We start from the raw sequence: 19,177 nt of genomic DNA, 5'->3' as shown, positions 1-19,177 counted from the left end.
TACAATAAATTATTGCATAGCATACGAACAGGCGTCAACATATTTTCAAATGGCTCACCTCTGTTAGCGGCATTTTGCAGCACTCAAAATAAGCATATCGATAGCCGCCATAATAAGTCGATTAATTGCATTACAGTTGGCAACTCTAGAACAGCTGCTTATCAGCTGTGGCTTGCAGCACTCGCCGTGCAATGGAAAAAATTGCTATTTAACAAATGTTTGTTATTTTATAAAAGTGTTTGAAGCCAAAGTGCGCTCTCCTTACTATTAGCACAAAATTAAGAAATTGTTGCTGTATTTAAGCAAGTGCAGTGCTAATTTGTTTTTAACTATTCTTATTGCTGTTGCTGGTCTCTGACTCCTCTTCTTCTCGTAGTAAACAATTTTTTTTGTTGAGGCCGCTGATTGGAAAGAAAATAGTAACAAATGGTTTTTCAAAGCTGAACCGCACAAAAATGGACAACAAAAAGGATATTTACAACCTGTGGGTGCAATACACAACCAAGGTAAGCAATTGGAAGGATTCTAATTGGGATTAGCAGGCGGCTTTTGTTTTGTTCTTCCGTTGCTGCAGGCGGGGAAGGTGACGTGTTTTTTTTCGCCTATATTTCTTTTTGCGAATTTGCTTGCATTAATCACCGCAGAAAATGGCCGCGCCTTTATGGCCGTGGACAAACATATCTATTTTGCATGATTATATAATCACAGTCAGACTTAACTCTTGGCCCTTGCTTACACTCTTGCCACATTTTCCTGCAGAATGACGAAACATATTTTCGTGAGTTTGTGGCACGGTTTGTGGACATTTGGCGCAGTCAATTGCAACTAGACTTTCAGTCTGAGCACTGTCCGCTGTGGCACGAGGTGCGGCCAGACAATGGACCACATCTTGGTCGGCTGCCCGACGAGCTGCTACCCGCCATTGGCAAGTTCATCATCGTCGCGAGGGATAAGTGCGACACGGATAATCTCGATGAGCAGGGCATCGAACAGGTGGCCATACTGATTGACTGTCTGGTTATTGTTTGCCGGCATTTTGACAATATATTGGCCATAATTAAGTACGAGTACAAGCCCAATCTAATCGCCATACTTACAAAGGTGTTTGCCCAGGTAAGCGCGCAACTAACCGAAACTGTTGCAAAATAAAAAAGTTTTGTTTTTGTATTTCCTGCTTAGCAAATGGAGCAGCCGCGCTCTTCGCTGGCAATGAGTCACCTGTTCCGCAGTTTTTCATCATTCCTGGAGGTCATGTACGATCCTTATCTGACTTGGCGCAGTTTTCTGCGCAACCAATTGGCAGATTATAGTCGATTGCCCTACAAGCCGCATGCGGTGCACGTAGAAATCGTGCCCTTTATCTATGGTATGTTATTGTGGCCCGTTTATCTCAGTTGTTATTGGTATTTATGTATACTTCGTTTTTGTTTTGCCTTACAGATTGCTTTCAGAACGAATCGCTGCTGAAGTTTGCCGACATCGGAGAGAGTCTGCTGCATGTGCTGGGCGCCATTATCAGCGGCTCTCAGGTACAGCGTACAGAACTGAAGTTCTGTCACGGAATTAATCTATAAACCATCTAAATTAATTTTGTTATCTATTTATGATTGTCTTTAATTGAGCACACAAATTGTAGCCCGTCTGCACATTGGCCCACTCAAATACCATTTCTCTGCTTCGTAATTTTCATTCAAAATTGTCTTCTTGTTAATTATGCCATAGCGAGCTGTAAAATTGTTATTATAGACTTATTTTGTTACTTACTATCTTTAATGACCTATATATTCTTTCCTTTCTGTTCAATCTGTTACTACATTCATGTGTTTCATAAAAAAAACTGTTAATTGTCTAAGTTTCCTGTACATGATATTGAACCTATTTAAATTAATATTTATTTATAACATTTGTTGCACTCTGCACTCCGTCTATAGATATTTCCTTTTCTATTCACTGCTTTATTCAAAATTTCATTTCGTTTTTCATATTGTTGACGTTTGTTGAATAAGAAAATCTTTAAAAATATTCTATACCATTGTGTGTGTGCGTGCAGAAAACTCTAAACTCGAATTCAACATCTAGAAATACTACTAACGCTCTAATTACTACAAATGCCCATCGATCGGGTGATGGGCTGCTTCTAAACTGTGATAATAATTTGGTGAGTGGTTAAAAACGCTTTTATCATCTGTATCTCTATCTCCCCCTATCCTGCCCCACTCTCTCTCTCTCTCTCTCTCTCTCTCTGTCTCTCATCCCCCTGTATGTGCTCTATATGTTGTTTTGGATATTTAATCTGTCGTTTACTGCAGCGAAATGGCATGCGAGCAATATGCCCAGCAACTGTTTCCATCATCATGCGCATCCTGCAGCAGTGGGAGAGCGCGAGCAGCCTGCGCCATGTGGCCCTCAATTGTTACGCTTTGATGGTCATTGTACTTCAAAAATCTAGTCCAGAAGAAGTAAGTCGTTGCCATATATACATATAGCGCAATAATATCTCTCGCTAACTTTTCTCATCTCTTTTGCAGCGCCAAATAGATCTAGTTATATTAATCCAACTCTATTGTGATGCACTGCAGCAGCTGTTGGCGACGACGCACTTTGACAGCGGCGCTGCCAGCTTTGATATAACCAGCGACACCGACAGCGATGTGGCTATTGATATGACGGCACTCTCCGCGAGTGTGGCTGCTGTGCAGCTCTTTTTGAATAGGGACGCACGTGGCGGCGATGTCAGCGAGGCCATTGGCGAGACAAATCTGCTGGAACTGCTTATAGGTTTGCCCCAAAGTATTCGGGTGAGTCTCTAGCTATGACTGAATGGCAAGAAATTCATTAGCTTTTTCTCTTCCTTAGCCTTGGCACATATCCCATACACCCACTTTGAGCAGCACGATGGATGCGTTAGCTGCCTTGACACAGAGTTCGCCACGTTGTGCAGAGCAGCTGCGTCTGGCTGGACGCATTGAACGCCTCTTTGGCAGCATGCGTGAATTTGAAGCACCCTCCATTGCGCTCCTGGATGCTTGCTTCAATCTGGGCTACAATGCGGAGCAGCGTCTGCTGGTGTTGCCGGAGGTCATGCTGCAGCTGCTGCAATGGCTGCCTGATCTTCAGGAGGAGGAGCAGCTGCATGTCAGCGTGCTGCTGCTCAAGGGCTGCACGGATAACTACGGCACGTGAGTGACAACGAAACAGAATCCCACATATGTCCACTTTATCCAACTCTGCAATCCCCAGTAAAACTGTTGCTTGTGGCAGTCGCGTGGTCAAAGCTGCTTGCGTTTGCTTGCTGCGCAGCGAACTGCTCGCCGAGAACTGTGCCCAGAATCTGATCAAGCTGATCGAGGAGCTGAGCAAGCTGAGCATTGTGCCCGTGGAGCTAAAGTGCATATTTGCCCTGCTGCGACAGGGCACAAAGTTTGCACAGTACAAGCAGCTGCAACAGGTGAGCAAGATTCGAAACAATAGATCAAAATAGAAAACTTACTTAAACGCCTTCTAGACCGTCGTCATGATCGCGCTGCAGAGCCTGCGTGGCAACAACTGCTGCTCACAATATTTCGCCATTGAGCAGCCAGCGGATGGCATCTTAGTGCCGGACATCAAGAACTGGACACTCTCTGGATCGTATGGCTTCATTTTTCACATGCTCGTGCGTTTCAATCCACTCAGTCAGCCGGAGTCGAATGCACGGCGCATGCTGCTCACCTTGCACACGGCCAGCGGCTGTGGGTTTGAGGTCTTCGTGCAGCCCAACGGCAACGTGGTGGTGGCTGCCTTAACACGTCGCGAATACCTGACCACAGCTACAGCCACCAAAACGTTGCTGAATGGACAATGGCATTACCTAACGGTGGCCATAACGCCGCCGAAGCGTCCCTTCTCCTACAGCCAGATCAATATCTATGTAGACTTTGTGCAGAAGCTGAGCGCCACGCTGAAAGTGCAGGCTGTGAATGAACCCTTTACCATGTGCGGTGTCGGCGCTGTGCTGGCTCCACCACCCAAGCAGAGTGAGGTGGGCAAGAGTGGATCAATGCCACGCTCCTCCTCACAGGAGAGTGGATCGGCCTACAAAGGCATGCTGCCCAGTCTGCTGGAGCGCACCTTGTCAGCGAATGTAAGCCGCATATGATTAACTCTGAACTCTTAAGAACTAGCATTGTAATCTATCGATCCCTTTGCAGGTTTCCAACTACTTTACTCTACCGTTGCGCACCCAAACTGCCTTTGATCCCAACGTGAAGAACTTTCCCATTGGCATGCAGGATACGGTGTTTGGCGAGCAGGTTTGCCTGCAGGGCCAGCTGGGTGGCGTGCTGCTAGCAGAGCCCACAACGAGCCTGAAGACCATATTCGATGCTGGCATAAACTTCAGCTCGATCTTCTCACAGGACAACGATCTGCTGGAGCTGAATTCACGATTTGTGTTCTGCTATGCGCCTGGTGCTGTTTGGCATGGCAGCTGCCAGGATCTGATACCAGGTGGCAAATATCCAGGCCGAATAAGTGCGCAGTACTGCAAGACAATCAAGATACAGGATACGATCAACAGCATCGGAGGCATCAATGCCATACTGCCCATGCTGCATCGCTTGATTAAAGAACAAGACGCGGACGTTTCCATTGGAAGTACGAACGAAGAAGCGGCTCCAACACCAACAACCCCTTCGCTTAGGACGCCCACAGCCGAAGAGTTTACGGACTGGGAAATGCTGTCGTCCAATATGTACACTGAATGGAAGATGATTCAACATCCCTTGGCCAGTCTGCTCTGCCTGCTGCGCTATCTCACCCACGAGCATGAGAACAATCAGCAGCAGCTGCTGAACAGCGACTGCCTGGCCATCATTGGCACCATGCTCCAGCGCTGTCCTGCCCAGTTCTTCGATGTGAATGCCTTGATGGCTACGCATCTGCTTATGGAATCCCTGCAGGCACACAAGTCCACGCCAGCCGGCAATGCCCAGCTACTGGATGCGCTGTACGAGCACATTGTCTTCGACTTTGCCATTTGGTCGCGTCTGCAGTTCCAAATAACTCTCGGTCACGTCCAATATTTGAGTGCGATGATCAAGAATGACCGGAAATACTTCCGACGACGCTATGGCGTTCAGTTCATGTTGGACGTAGTGCGTCAGTACTACAGCACACCGGATAACATCTCCACCGATGATGCGCGCACCATTCGGGCCACGCTCTTCGGCATTGTTCGCTTCTATTTGCAAAAGGATGTGAACATCAAGGAGGTGAATGCTATAATTGCCTTCCTGGCCTCGGTGCGACAGGAGCTTGTGCTGGTCGAGCTGCTCGAGATGCTGACGTTGTATGTGCGCGGCAAGAACTGCAAGGATCAGATGGTGCTGCTGCTGCACGAGCCCCAAAGCGCAAATCTCATCTATAATTTCTTCGTAGACAAGAGCTACAGCAGCGAGGTCCAAGAGGCGGCCATACGAGTAAGTGCATCCCTCTATAATGGAATTCCTCTTTTAATGCCTCTCCCCTTTTGCAGTTCCTTGGCGCCTTGCTAGCGACTTCGCGTGTGCATCAGAAGTATAAGCAGGTGTTGCGTCTGTACGACTCGAACAGCGAGCAGAGCATGTTTCCTGGATTCTTTTCCTTTATAACGCCCATGTCGCTGAGCTCCACGATATTATTTTACCTTGTGGACGAAATGCTGGGCGCCCAGCCGGACTATGGCGGGCTCATGTTTGTCGTCTACCATGTGAGCAGCTGTGATCTGCAGGTGAAGCTGGAAATTGCCAAGCGGCTGCTGCAAACGACGTTTGTCAAGCAGCAATCGACGTTGGCAATAGCCAAGCAAACCGGCTGGCAGGAGTCCATTGCTCGCCTGCTCATTCGAAAGCCCATCACGAGCATTCCGCCGGTTGAGGAGCGTCGTCGCAGCTTTGGCATCAATATGGATGTGTTGCTGGAGGACAACTCCAGTTTCCTGGCGCAAGCTGATCTGATTACATTCTCGGATCAGGAGATTGGACTGGCCCAACTGCAGCAGCAGCAACACTCGCAGGACGAGCAGAGCGACAGTGGACTGATACTCAATGAGATTCAAGCGAGCGTCTCCGAGGCAGCCACTGTGATAGAGAGCGAGATTAAGGGTAAGTGCAGCAGAAGCCCTCATCTAATGCAGTTTACTAAATCGTACTTTGTTTGCTTCTAGAACTCGCGGAATCTGTCTCTGGCGCTGTCGTCGAGAACGTGAATAGCGTCTTCTCGGTAATACGCCAGACCACACACGACATTCAGGACACATTCGAGTCGCTCACGCTGGGCAGCTCCACGGAAACTACGGAGAATACGCCCAGTGCTTCGTTGCAGCGCGAGGAGTCTTTGAGCTCCGAAAGCTCCACACAATCGCCGCATGGACCAGCCAAAAAGAGCGATTCCATGGAGGTTGGTATTCCTATATTTAACATGGCATGGCATGGCCATGGCATTATATAATATTTCTCCCATTCCAGAGCACATCTGGCTTTGACTTTATGGCCGAGGGCGATGTGGACAGCGAGGAGCAGCTGGTTTATTTGGTTTCAAACACGTTATTCAACGTTTTCTGGCGCGGCATTGGCAACGATCATCCGCAGTGCTGGCAGGAGCGCGGTCAGGTGCTCGGCTGCATTAATTTGCTGGCATTAAACAATGAGCTAATCACCTCGCACTTGTCGCTGCGTCTGCGCATCCTGGAAATGGCAGTGCAAGCTTCGCTATTCGATCTCTCGGAGCATGGCAGTCAAACGCACATCAATCAGGAGGTGGATTACCTTAATCCGGATTCAAACTTTCTCTGTTTAATCTTTGAATTTGTATTTTTAGAACGCCTCAAATATTCTGCGCATGGTCTATGAGCTGGTGGTGCTTGGCTCCAATGAGGATGAGTCCAAGAAGTGCTCCACCAAGCTGTTGGATGGCGTGCTCGCTCTACTCGATGCCCTGATGATATTCCAGCAGGGCTCCTCGGATGATTGGTCGGATATGATTCGCTTGTATCTGGGTCTGTTGCTCAAATGCTCGCATCATCCGAATCCTGGTATTGTAGCCATGGCCACAGCCAAATTGCATGCCATACTTCAAAGTCGCTCCACAGAGGATCCTGCCGAGCTTTCCTATCTGCTCTACAGCATCAACCGAGCGCTCGATAATGCTATTGAAGGTAACTACGCCCTATAATTGTGTTCTATAGCTATGCTACATCTCACTCTCTCTCTCTCTCTCTCCCTCATTTCATTTCCCAGTTGGCAATCCGGAGGAGTATTCGTTCTTGATGCCTGTAATGAAGGCGCTGCTGGAGAAATGCCGCTCCGCCTTCAACTTGGACACCACTCTGCCTGATCTTCCATCCACGTCCTCCGGTCCGGTATTCTTCAATGACTTTCAAATGTACAGCACAAGCAAAAAGTGGCGCAACTTTATGGAACGCATGGTAAGTAGCTGAGTTTCGACATGTATATGAAGTAGCAGTAGTTTAGACAAAGGGTAAACAAATAAACCTAGCCTTACCGGGCTGTAATTATAAATTGGCTGTAATTTTGATAAAGCCTTGCCCCACATTTTTCCAATGTTATTCAACACAATTCGTTTTCCGTTTTATTTAATTTAAATTTGTCTTAAACTATTTCTAAACCTAGCTCCAAGCTCCAAAGTAGTCTTACGTGTTCCGTTGCGATGATAGTACTATCTCGTAGTCCCCACATAGAAGTCTCTTGTTAATATAGTTTGTGATTTTTTGGCAAGTTCTGACGTAGCGCGAGGAGCTTTCTCTCCATTTCGCGATCGCTCTGGGGAGTCTTGAAGAGCGTCGTATCGAAGATGCCTTTGGTGGTGCGCCTTGGAGTCGCATTGCGCTCCGTGCCGCCGTTCAAGGCCGGAGTGGTGCCACCACCTCGCAGCTGAGTGGGTCGCGTTGGCCTCGCACCACGCCCCACCGTGAACTGTTGATAGGTGGGCGGCGCAATTGTGCCATCGTAATAGCTCTGCGAGCGAGACTTCTCGATGGTAACCACCGTCGAGGTGGCCTCAGTGCTGGGATTACGACTGCGGAAGCGGGAAGTGCCGCGACCTCTGCTGCGCGTTGGTGGTGTGCTTGTAACCACCGTGGGTATGAAGCCATTGCTGGAAGTGGGGCGGACACGCATGGGACTCCAGGGTGCCGAGGTGGTTGTCGTTGTTGTGCTTGGGCTTATCGAGGGCGTTACATAGCTCACATACTTTCGCTTCTGCTCCACATGGCGAGAGCCATGAGCAGCTGTATCTAAATCTGTATCCCTCGCATGGACATGGGCATTAGCATCGTAAGCCTCCTGCAGCTCCGGCACATCCAGCGTATGTTTCTTAGAAACCGTCGCCAAGGCGGGGCGACGCTTGCGCTTGCGACTCTTTGTTGGCGTACGAGAACTGCCTGCGGTATGGGTATCATCCGAGGGTAGCTCGTTGGGCGTATTTTCGGGTAGTATGGGCGGATAGGATTCCTGCTCATCTTTGTTTGATGCCTCAAAGGGTATGGGATCGTAGATGGGCACTTCGTAACTGGATTTTGGAAAATCAAAGCTGGGAAATTTATGATTGGGCGTGAGAGGCAACTCCTCTGAGGGTGGTGCATAGTTCTCCTGCGGATAGTTCTGGGCGGGTTGATGGGTATCCGGTTGGGAATAGCTGGGCGCATGATCTAATGATGGGGGCGGCGGCTCCGCATAGTGAGTGTCTTGTGGTGGTTGGAAATCGTGAGCAGGCGAGGGCCCAGGCTGATAGCCGAGATTAGGAGGCGATGGAGCGGGTGGAAGATAGCCGTCATGAGATGAAGTTGGTGGAAGATAGCTATCGTGGGATGATGTTGGAGGATGATAGCTCTGACTAGGTGGCTGATAGCTATCATGAGAGGAAGCAGGTGGATGATAGCCATGATCTGACGATGGACCTGGTGGTTGATAGCTGTCATGGGAAGAGCTTGGTGGTTGATAGCTGTCATGGGAAGAGCTTGGTGGTTGATAACTATGTCCAGGTGGAGATGCTGGAGGCTGATAACTATCGTGCGATGATGGTGGCGCGTCATAGCTATGGCCAGGAGCAGGAGCTGGAGGCTGATAACTATTGTGAGACGATGGTGGTGGCTCGTAGCTATGACCAGGCGATGGCTTTGCATAGTTGTGTTCGTATTGTGGCTCATTGGCCTGGTAGGAGGTGGATATCTCGAAGGCGGGAGGTGAATAGGAGATCTCAAAGTTGGTGTTATGTGTTGGGGGTTTGGGTGGGGGCTCTGCAAAGCTGTGATGGTAGCCGGAATTCGGTATCTTGTGCTCGTAAATGGAGTAGGAGTCAGGAGCAGGTAGGGAGGCTGAATGCTTATAGCTGGACACAGCGGGCGCTCCGTATTTAGTTGATGGTGGATGTGCCGGAGCAGGCGGCGGTTCGTAATGATGTGACACAAAGGAGCTAGGGGAGTCAAAGCTCTGGTGTTGCGGTGGCACGCCATACTTCTGATGGGGCTTGTGGTCGTAGGAGCTCAGCGAGGGTGGAGGAGATTCATGGCTGTCGGCAATGCTGTACTCGAGACTGGGAAACTTGTGAGCGCCATACAGATCCGGCTCCCCATGGCTATACAGATCCAGATCCATGGACTGTGCCTCGTAGCTGGAGGCGGGTATCTGGAAGTCGGCCCCATCGAATTTCAAGTGCTGAAAATCATCCAGCGAGAAACCAGGCAACTCGTGATGCGTCGGAAAGGAGGGCGTGTGCTTGTAGTAGTTAATCGGAGGCTCCGCCGGATAGCTGGGCGGTCCATACTTAGTCTTGGGTCCCTTATTGCGTCTTCGATGCTTGCTGCGTTTGCTGTGCGGTGGATGTCGTCGATAGCGTATGAGTTTCTCAGCAATTGGTAGCAACTCGGTGCTGTTGGTGCTGCTGCTGCTGCTGTTGTTGTTTCCGAGTTGAGTTAGAGCTGTGGCATTGCCCGGACTGTGCTCGCCCAGCGCCAAAGGCAGCAGCTGCAAGAGAAGTCAATGTTTAACGATTTATGTTAACTTTCTCCCAACCATTTTTCTATTTGCCAACAACTTGGCAGAGATGTTTGTCAACCTTTAACTTTTAACCCGCGCTCTATGACGCATTATTGCTCAGTGCTTCTGTGGCTTCCGCGAAAGCACGTAACGTAATCACGTGCCTCTTTCTCTCTGGCTGCACCCTACTCTCTCGCTCCACCATATCCCATCCCATAATTGGCTGCCATCGATTGCCGGCTGGCTGCGTGGCATGCAACAACGCTTGCAGCACGCAACAAGCAACAAGCAACAGCAACCGTTTGTTTCGTTGAGCATTGAACCTCAACACCGTCACCAAATTCAGGTTCAGTTGGCATCGTAATCCGTTTTGCCATGCTTTTGTTTTTTGTTTTGCTCACAGTTTTACAGACAGACAATGGAGTCTACACGGATTAGCCTAACCGGCGCAATGCACTCGAAAAGTTACGACGGAAGGGGAGCGGTAGTTGGGGGGGCTTGCTTTGCCTGAATTTCTCTTGATATCTGATCGAGTACATCCTTTGCTCAGGAGACTAACGTTTGAACCACGGAAAGGCTTTCATTTAAGACTAAGACTTGGAGATATTTTCAAAACTAGCCTATAACAGGTTTCTTTGATAGTCTCTAAGAATGACTCATATATTTTCTTACAGTTCACCCAATTCTCGTGTAGATTTCTTGCAACTCTAGGTATTCAATTTATAACTTTTCTCCATTTATTTTGAGTACAGCTTATTAAATCTCTACTAAATGCTTTTAATGGAAAAATCTAGAATTCGGAAAACTTCTTTCTTGAGAGGAAGGCAAGAAAAAAGAACAATTTGTACATTTACTTGAAGTAGTGATGAGATTCTTAAAATCTATAAAGTTCTTAAAACTTCCCGTTTAAAATATGTGTCTCACAAATTCCATTAGAATAGAATATTTCTTAATCTGTAATAGATCTCTCCCTCTTTCAAGATCTCAGCCAACTTGAGATGCTGTTGCAGCTCGTTTAAAGCCAAGTTACTTGGCAGATTCTCATTATCTCATTGTTCACTTAGAGTTCTTTGCATCTTCTCTCGATGTTCGAGCACTTACGAGGCAGAGATAAAGTAGATAACGCCACATTGGTTTGCACATTTGAGTTGAGGCAAGCAGCTACAACTTTCATTGGAGGCAAACAGTTAGGATGGTCTGCAGATGTTGTTTATGTATATATGTATGATATTTTATTGGAGCTTGATTCGCGTAAATGCTTTAGCGCGCGCACCCGTTCACGACTCGTCGGACTTTCTTTCGGCAACTGAGCGAGCTGCAAGAAAGTGGGCTGGTTTTGTTAGCTATTGCTGCAGAGTCAGAGTCAGAGTCAGACACAGCGCCAGCCATCGGTGGGGAGACGTCGCCAGCAGCTGGAACCAGTCGAAAAGACAAAGCGTTTGCCATTAAAGCACCCACCAGTGCAGCACCCGGCTGACGGCGCATCGCCCTGGAACCATCGGGGCTGCCCTCGAGCCAAGTGGGCTTGTAAGACCCATTATGTAAAGAATACCCAAAATGCGGATGTTTCTCTGATTTTATAATTTTCCTTTTGTTTTTTTGGCTAACAATAAAATAAATTTGTTGAATTCGGGTAAAACTTGTTTTTGGCCAGTGCCATGGGCCAAACTGCATTCGAGTTGCACGAGCCAACGGCGCTTCCTCGAGCTGCTGCAGCACCATCTGCATCCACATTGAACTTGAACCTGACCGGACGTGTCGTGCCCGTCTCGTAATACCCGTTCCGAATCGCTCTGCATCTGAAGCTGTGCGCGGCGAATGAATGAAAGCGAAAACGAGCTGGTTTGCTGTGTGGCTACGGTTGATCAACGGCCTAGATACCCTGTAAAAAAAGCTGTAGAAAAGCTGAGACACGAGTTTTTTGTCGTAAATGTTTTTATAAATTGGTTGATCAGCTTTAAATGCTCTGTTTTTTTTAGTGTGTGTATTATGAGTATACCCCTCCAACTTCACATTCTCATTTACAGGGTATGACTGATCAATATTTAATCTCGAATTTTCTGATAAAAGCGTGTATAACACAGTTATTTATTTGTTTTATGCAGATTACTTTTCAGTGTATAATATACAGGATATTACTGATCCACGTTTAGTGTCACATAAAACCTCACTTATGTTGGCTGTCAAATTTTGTGATATGTTAACCGACGACTGTGCTTACCTATAATTACATATCCGCAGGTAAAGCCACTCTACGATCGCTACCAACGCGAGATCGAGCTGCATCTGTGGGAGCCAATCAATCGCTTCTGGGCGGAGTGTTATGAGGCGTGCAAGGCGGCATCGAAGCAGCGGGCCAGCTTCCAGGCAACGAATCGCCGGGTGTTCCAGCAGAAGATCTACATGCCGTGGAAGGTGCGACAGGTGGAGGAGATGCAGCGCTTGCAAAATGCTGCACTGCAGCACAAAACGAACGACAGTCACATACGGAAGAAATGGAAGACCGCCAAGCGTTTCTTGTACGGCCCTAGGGGACCGTGGTTTACCGGGTAAGTAAACCCCATGGCGACTGCATAAACAACCGTCTCATATAATTCATTATGAAAGCGCATTTAATTAAGGCGACAATTGCAAATGGGGCGTGCGCCAACATAAATGATTACATACGAACACTTAATTATCATCATATATGATATATGTATGTATACTGTATACTGCTTTATAAGATATATATCAGCTGTTAGCCGTGGGCATTATGTTGTTGTGGTAGTTGCCACGCTTTTGTTGTTATTTCACTCTCGGCTCACAAATGCACTCATTAATTTGACGTGTGTTTGTTTGTTTGTTTCTCTTTGACAATGGGGAGAAATTGCTAAAATAATATGCATAAATCCGTTAAGAAGAAACCAAGAAACACATGCGTATACCCAACATTAGCAATTTGACATTTTCACTTTTTAGCTTTAAGCTAAAGCTGACTCATTTGCTCATTTTTGTATCGATAGGATAGGCTTAAGCTAGATCATAATCTGATGTGGGCATTAGACCCATGTAAATTGCGAAATCATTTCTAAATTTATGGTAAAAGAAATCGATATACAGAAATCGATTAGAGTATATGCTAATACAGTTTTCGTAGATCTTCTCAAAATCTGCCCATAAAAGTGATCATATGCAGATATCAAATAAATGTCGATGACGATAAATATCTTCAGGTGTTCCATATATCGATAATTATTATGCAATTCAAGAACTATAAGTACTCATATAAATGTACATAGTTATCGATTAAAATCGTATGCTATCGATAACCGAACTAAAATCCGTTTTGATTAGTCGATAAAAAACTCTCTTTGTTCAAATTTTGTATTCGCATTTCGTTGGTTTTTGCCCACTGTACGAGCTGCCAATTGTTGAAAGCTTTCGCTACGTTCGTTCGGGCGCCTCATCAGTTGAAGCGCGATTAAAATTACGATTTAATTTTATTAAATCATCAAAGAGGCATTTATGCAATGCCATTCGACGTATTCGACGTGCCAGCGTGAGGCATAGCTGCATAACTAACCCACCCAAGTGTGGCACTGCCAAAAACAAATGGGAAAGGGTGGTGCCGCCTCAACTCGATCCGCTCGCAGTTAGTTTCAATTTTCATGTAAACCAAGTCTGATAGATATAAATGTATTTCCATAGATATGTATATTAGATCAACTTGGTCAACTGGCAATTAGCAACCTTGTGACATAGCGACGGTCACAGCAAGCCAGTCGGAGTGGTGCGTATGCTCTAAGGTCGCACCACTCACATGTGTGTGTGCGTGGTGGAAAACTGGATCTGATTCTGCCTAGAAATAGGCATTAGCAGTTCGCATTGACAGTGGCTCGCATTAAAAAGAAATGTGAAGGTATTCAATATATGTTCAATTGCACAGCTTATTAATATGAGTAAATGAACTAGTTCATTAACTATAATCTATCTATACTCCACAGTCTCTCAGATTATACGCATATATAATATACTGTCATAAGATATTCTGATTTCTATTACATTTAAAATAATAATAGAAAATACATATGCTAGTTCCAGCTGATCCGCTAAGATGTATTTATATCCCTCTGCTGCTTGACCCCATCTCCATATTTCTTCATAAATCCCATCGATCATATAAATTGCTTCTCATTTTTATTGCATTTTTCTCATTTCGCGACTTTTACAGCATGTTTAAGCTCAAGTTAAATAAGAAGTGGTTAGATATATATTACATATTAAATAAATATGTATTTTTCTTTTTATCGAATATATTATTTCATTTTTATCGCGGTCGAAACAGCCTTAAGATTAAGTAGACAAGAAACGTACATGGGAAAGGCGTCGAATGTGAGTGTAGATGAGAGCGATTGGAGCTGAAGTGGCTAATCAAGACCAATCGAGTGAATTCGTATGTACACAAGTGCAACGATATATATCGCTAACATTTTAACTAAATACTACAACTATCGACTACGATAGGTTACAACTTCTCCGAGCTGAAGGAGTTCGCGGGTCAAGAGGTCGGCAACATGTGTGATTCAGTATTCCGTTTGAGTGGAGCTTGACTTAGTGGTAGGCCAGGGGCGAGTAGGCGGGAGCCAGAGCCGGGCGGTAAGCCGGAGCCAATGCTGGACCATAGGCGGGACCCAAGGGAGCCAGTGCGGGCAGAGCTGGCAGCTTGGCCACCAACGGAGCGTGGAGCAGAGGAGCTGGCGCCAAGACCTTAGCAACTGGAGCCACAGCCTTGACGGCGACACCCTCGCGATGGACCACCGCATTGAAGCCATGGACAGGATCAGCGGTGTACTCCACAATTCGGCGCGTGCCGTCAGCTTCGATCAGCGAGTAGGAGCCCTGGACAACATCGCCGCTGCGCGTCTCCTGCTGGTTCTTCACGTCGCCAGTGGACGAATCCTGTAAGAGAAAATCATGACATGGATTAGCTCAAGTTGGCTTAGCTTGACTTGGATTCTGTTGATGATCGCCCACTCACATGCACATCGTAGCTGAAGCTGTACTGGGGATTGGGATCGTATGGCTCGGGTCCAGCCACCTTGGCCACGGCCACCTTGGCCAGTCCTGGATAGATGGGCGCCGCCAGCTTGGGGTAGACGGGCGCTGCCAGGCTAGGATAACCGGGCAGAGCGAGTCCAGGACCAGGCACCACCACAGCATTGGACACGGCCACCAAAGCGCTGACAACAACGAGCAACAATGTTTGTGCCATTTTTTTGGAAGATTTAGTGGAGTTTTCTGCTAGAGATTTGGCTGCTGCTTGGCTGACAAATGAACTCACTCTGTGGTTCTGATGCTGAGCGACAATTGCTTTTTATAGCCAAGCCAACAAATCGAGCGAACTGAAAATGCCCAAGCCCCAAAATCCGCAACCAAATCTCTAACGACGACGACGACGACGACGCTGCCTGCAAAAATATTTATGCAAAAGCAACAACAACAACAACATCAACAGCACCATCAACAAAAGCAACTAAAAAGCGCGCATGCGTGTGGAGTATATTGAAAATGCTTGCTAAGATCACAAAATGCAGCAGCGCAGCACCACCAACAACCACAACAAGAAGAAACAAACGTGAGTGCGCTGCGAGAGTGTGAACGACTTTCAAGTGCCCTCTGCAGATAGGAGATAACGTCGATTCCTTCTCTTAAACTTATTCGAAATAGTATTTCATAGAGCTCAGCGCCTTAAGTCCTTTAGATGTTTCGATACTTATCGATTTTCAAGATCAGATTCATAGATAGGTATGCTCACTTTTATAGGGGATATGGCTAAATCAAAGTGGATTTGTGCAGCTCAAGAAAACTGCTTCTGATCGAATCGATATTTATCGATTATAGATATAAGCTTGTTAAACTAGAAACTAAGTACTGCCTCTGATCACTGACTTAGTTGGATACTACATAAGTTTCTTCCAGTTCAGGTCAGCTTTAAAAACTCAACTACTGAAGATCGATATTTATCGATTATGGTTAGAGGCTCTGTAAACTGTAAAATATGCCCCTGTCATATGCATAATCTTAAGCTATTACAATCTCTTTAAGTCTGGCTTCTGTTACATACCACTACTTAGCCTAGCATAGCTCATATAAAAATTTGGTATAGTTACAGGGTATTATAAATGAAAATAATTCATTTTTCGTTGCGTCGCAATTGCCCCTGGCAATTGGCAGTCAACGCTAGGCAAGAGGGGAGGGCGTTAGCCAATTGTCTGTCTGGGTGTCGTGTCTGTCTGGCTGACTGGTGAGCGGGGCGGGGCAGGTGTGCTCTGGCCAGACAAAAAACAGCTTAGGCCTACGAGAATGGCACGCATGTTGTCTGGCTAGCTGGCTGGCTGGCTGGGTCGGCTCCTAGCGACGAGTGGTGGACACCGCCGAAATGAACGGCTACATGAGCTTGGAACAGCAGCAGCAGCAGCAGCAGCAGGCGGGGATTCGATCGTGACAAAAAAGTTCAATTCGAAAGCGTTTTTTTTTCTTTTGGTCCGGGTGGCCAGGCGGCATCAGGTGTGCAAGTGTATGCGTGTGTGTGTGTGTGTGGCACTCACACATAGATCGTTCCACGCACCCAGTCGATTGTTGAAAGGTGTGTGCGTCGCCGTCGCTCTATGCGCGATCAGCCTTCGAAACTGGCACAAAGCAGCGACACGCCGCGCCCAGCAGCAACTGCAACTGCAACTGCAGCAGCGGTGGCAGCAGCAGTGGCAGCGACGGCAGCGGCAGCAAACTGTTCACCCCGCAGACTGGCCGACTCCGACACCGACAGCGACAGCGAATCCGAGTCCGAATCCGTAAGCCTCGACTCCCCAAATTGCAACAGGCAATTGCCACTGCAACAATGTTTTTAATACCCTGTAGTAGAAGCAAGTGGGCGGCAGGGGCTATATTGCATATGATATGGCATATGCAACACCTGCATGTGTTGATTAGATATATTGTTTTCTGATCTGAAGAAACCTGTCCATGCTAGACAATACTCTGTGCTCAGTTATCCATTGATCATGATCTCTTCAATTGCTCAGCTGTTTATGAAGTACAGAGCTCTACTTCAATAGCAAACATGTTCATGAACTATTCAATTGAACTAGTGACACATGAACTATATAGTTCTCTAATCCTAAATAAACAATATAACGTATTTCAATTCAACTCCCATTTCTAACTTCCATCTTCAAGGCCGACATGTGTCGACATGTTTCCCTCATTACAGGGTATTTAGTAGTCGCACACCCGCACACACTACACGCTCACTCTTACTTGGCTTTTGCGCACATTTTACTGCCATTGGGACAATTTTGCCCATTATCACTAATTTTGAACGCACGTTGTGCCTTGTTAGGCGTCGCAGTTGCCAGCGACGTCAACGTCAACGGCTGCGTTAGCGTCGCCGTCAACTGCGATGGCGATGGCGATGGCGACGTCGACGGCGACTGCGTGTGCGACTGCAGCGGAGACATGCGCAGCTTTTTGCGTAATCAAAAAATTGTAACGCGTCGAGTACTTTCAATTAAGCTATTGAATAATTCGAGTGCGTGTTGATCGAGTGAATGTTGGCCGTTTGCATGGCAGGGAGAGTGTTCTTTGCAGTGGGTGCGATGCGAGGGTGTTACGGAATCGGGTGGGGTCCATTAGAGTTATAGTCCAGTTTGTCTACTTAATCATATATGTAACAGGCGAGACATGGGACTCGCATGATGTGGGTGGGTGGTGTTACGGCATCGAGTGGTGCTACTCTAGGAGCAGCAAAATGGAAAATGGAAAATAGAGATCGAGAGAGGCTTGGGTATACCAAAAACTAAACCACATGGAAAATTAAAAATCTAACCGAAATGTAATTGAGAAGGGTAAACGAGTCAGCGACTCGATTCCTGCGTATCTCACGGCTCCAGTTGTATAGCAATGCATATCTTTAAAATATCTCATGCAAATTGGTTAGAACTGGAGCCATTTGTCAGCGTTCGACCGATAGCTGGTAGTATCCACAGCCAGGTGTCCCAGCAATTAGCCACGTTGTTTGTTCTCTTTGGCTAACTGGATTTATTGGATGATTTATGAGTGTGCGGTTAGATCTACAGAACAGTAACAGACAATAACTTATCTACAAGCTAAAATCGGCAGCTGTTGCCTCTCAGCCCAGGAATGGGGCAGCGGGTACGACGGGGCGTGGTGCTGCTGCAACCACTGGCACTGGAACTGGGCCGCGCTGCACCACCGCATTGAAGCCGTTGATGGGATCGGCGGTGTAGAAAACGGTGCGCAGCGAGCCATCGGCATCGACTACCGAATAGGAGCCCTTGACCACGTCGCCGTCGCGCACCTCCTGTTGGCTCTTGCTGTCTCCCGTGATGGCATCCTGCACGTTGTAGGCGTAGGCGTACTGTGGATGAGGGTCGAAGTCCGTGTTGACGGGCACCGCCGGAACCAGGGCGCACTCGATGACAGCGAACAGAGCGCAGCTGATGATGAGAGTCTGCAAGGGACCTTCGCTTAGATTTCCTTCACTCTCGTTAGCTCCTTTACCAGACTTACCTTGAGTAGGGCCATGTCGTTGCTTGGGCTGTCTGATTGAACTGTGGGTAGTGAGTGGGCTTTGATTGCACTTTCTGTACTGTCTTTTGGTGGTGCGGTGTGCTTGGTTTTAAACACTTCGCCACCCGCCCTGGTGGTCAGGTGCGTTGTGGCAACCGCTGCCAAATGTGACCAGCCAATGGCCAACTCTGACGTAAGGGGCAATCCGCAGCGTAGTCAGTCATATTTCCTCAATGGACGTGCCATTTCATGTCATTTCCCCAGCCCATTTGCACAATCCCCAGCACCCAAGTCCGCAGCCCCCGCTATATGGCAATCATAACGTTAACGGTGGCACGTGATGCGCATTAATAGCTTCCCATTTTCGGTGCGTCTTGAGGTTGAGGTCGAACCTACCTCAACATCAAAGAGTTTTGTGAGTCACCACTTGGCCTTCAAAGCAACCGAATATTGCATTATATTGTAAAAGATTAGGTTAGATATCAGATCAGCTAGGGTTTCCTGGATAGTTGAATTCCTTTTCCTGAAAATGGTAGACAGCTGTCCTTCCTTGCTTCTTGGTATCTGGGGATCCTCTCTTGTTCAACTCTAGC

At 47.1% G+C, this 19,177-nt stretch overlaps 4 protein-coding genes across 5 annotated transcripts in view; 1 reads left to right on the top strand and 3 right to left on the bottom strand.

Annotated features, from left to right (window-relative positions):
* Positions 1 to 136: 136 nt before the first annotated feature.
* The window catches only part of LOC108612478 (neurobeachin-like protein 1), a 36,739-nt gene continuing 17,698 nt past the window's right edge, over positions 137 to 19,177 (top strand). The window contains exons 1-17 of one of the 2 annotated variants that reach the window (XM_018005361.2): positions 137 to 506; positions 760 to 1,113; positions 1,180 to 1,366; positions 1,441 to 1,529; positions 2,051 to 2,158; positions 2,310 to 2,459; positions 2,529 to 2,798; positions 2,857 to 3,179; positions 3,241 to 3,448; positions 3,506 to 4,123; positions 4,191 to 5,459; positions 5,516 to 6,122; positions 6,185 to 6,417; positions 6,486 to 6,776; positions 6,838 to 7,174; positions 7,257 to 7,444; positions 12,255 to 12,562. In XM_018005361.2, coding sequence (XP_017860850.1) covers positions 456 to 506; positions 760 to 1,113; positions 1,180 to 1,366; positions 1,441 to 1,529; positions 2,051 to 2,158; positions 2,310 to 2,459; positions 2,529 to 2,798; positions 2,857 to 3,179; positions 3,241 to 3,448; positions 3,506 to 4,123; positions 4,191 to 5,459; positions 5,516 to 6,122; positions 6,185 to 6,417; positions 6,486 to 6,776; positions 6,838 to 7,174; positions 7,257 to 7,444; positions 12,255 to 12,562 — 5,591 coding nt within the window. In that variant the 5' untranslated portion in view covers positions 137 to 455. The remainder of the gene's footprint in view (positions 507 to 759; positions 1,114 to 1,179; positions 1,367 to 1,440; positions 1,530 to 2,050; positions 2,159 to 2,309; positions 2,460 to 2,528; positions 2,799 to 2,856; positions 3,180 to 3,240; positions 3,449 to 3,505; positions 4,124 to 4,190; positions 5,460 to 5,515; positions 6,123 to 6,184; positions 6,418 to 6,485; positions 6,777 to 6,837; positions 7,175 to 7,256; positions 7,445 to 12,254; positions 12,563 to 19,177) is intronic. The other variant, XM_018005362.2, reaches the window with a different exon arrangement.
* On the bottom strand, positions 7,525 to 11,332 carry LOC108612488 (uncharacterized). Its single transcript, XM_089467599.1, has 2 exons — positions 11,115 to 11,332; positions 7,525 to 10,001 (listed from the first exon to the last, which is right to left on the bottom strand). Exons 1-2 carry the CDS (start codon positions 11,154 to 11,156, stop codon positions 7,728 to 7,730), a joined length of 2,316 nt encoding a protein of 771 aa, XP_089323725.1. The 5' UTR covers positions 11,157 to 11,332; the 3' UTR covers positions 7,525 to 7,727.
* Cpr64Aa (Cuticular protein 64Aa) lies at positions 14,176 to 15,355 on the bottom strand. Its single transcript, XM_018005413.2, has 2 exons — positions 15,034 to 15,355; positions 14,176 to 14,954 (listed from the first exon to the last, which is right to left on the bottom strand). Exons 1-2 carry the CDS (start codon positions 15,265 to 15,267, stop codon positions 14,607 to 14,609), a joined length of 582 nt encoding a protein of 193 aa, XP_017860902.1. The 5' UTR covers positions 15,268 to 15,355; the 3' UTR covers positions 14,176 to 14,606.
* Cpr64Ab (Cuticular protein 64Ab) lies at positions 18,066 to 18,731 on the bottom strand. The gene is made up of 2 exons (XM_018005419.2): positions 18,585 to 18,731; positions 18,066 to 18,525 (listed from the first exon to the last, which is right to left on the bottom strand). The coding sequence occupies exons 1-2, from the start codon at positions 18,597 to 18,599 to the stop codon at positions 18,184 to 18,186; spliced, it is 357 nt and encodes a 118-aa protein (XP_017860908.1). The 5' UTR covers positions 18,600 to 18,731; the 3' UTR covers positions 18,066 to 18,183.

The sequence above is a fragment of the Drosophila arizonae genome, chromosome 4, assembly GCF_054131065.1.
Source record: "Drosophila arizonae isolate 15081-1271.41 chromosome 4, UAZ_ARI_1.0, whole genome shotgun sequence".
NCBI classification, from domain to species: Eukaryota; Metazoa; Arthropoda; class Insecta; order Diptera; family Drosophilidae; genus Drosophila; species Drosophila arizonae.
This window is presented reverse-complemented; position numbering and strand designations above follow the sequence as displayed.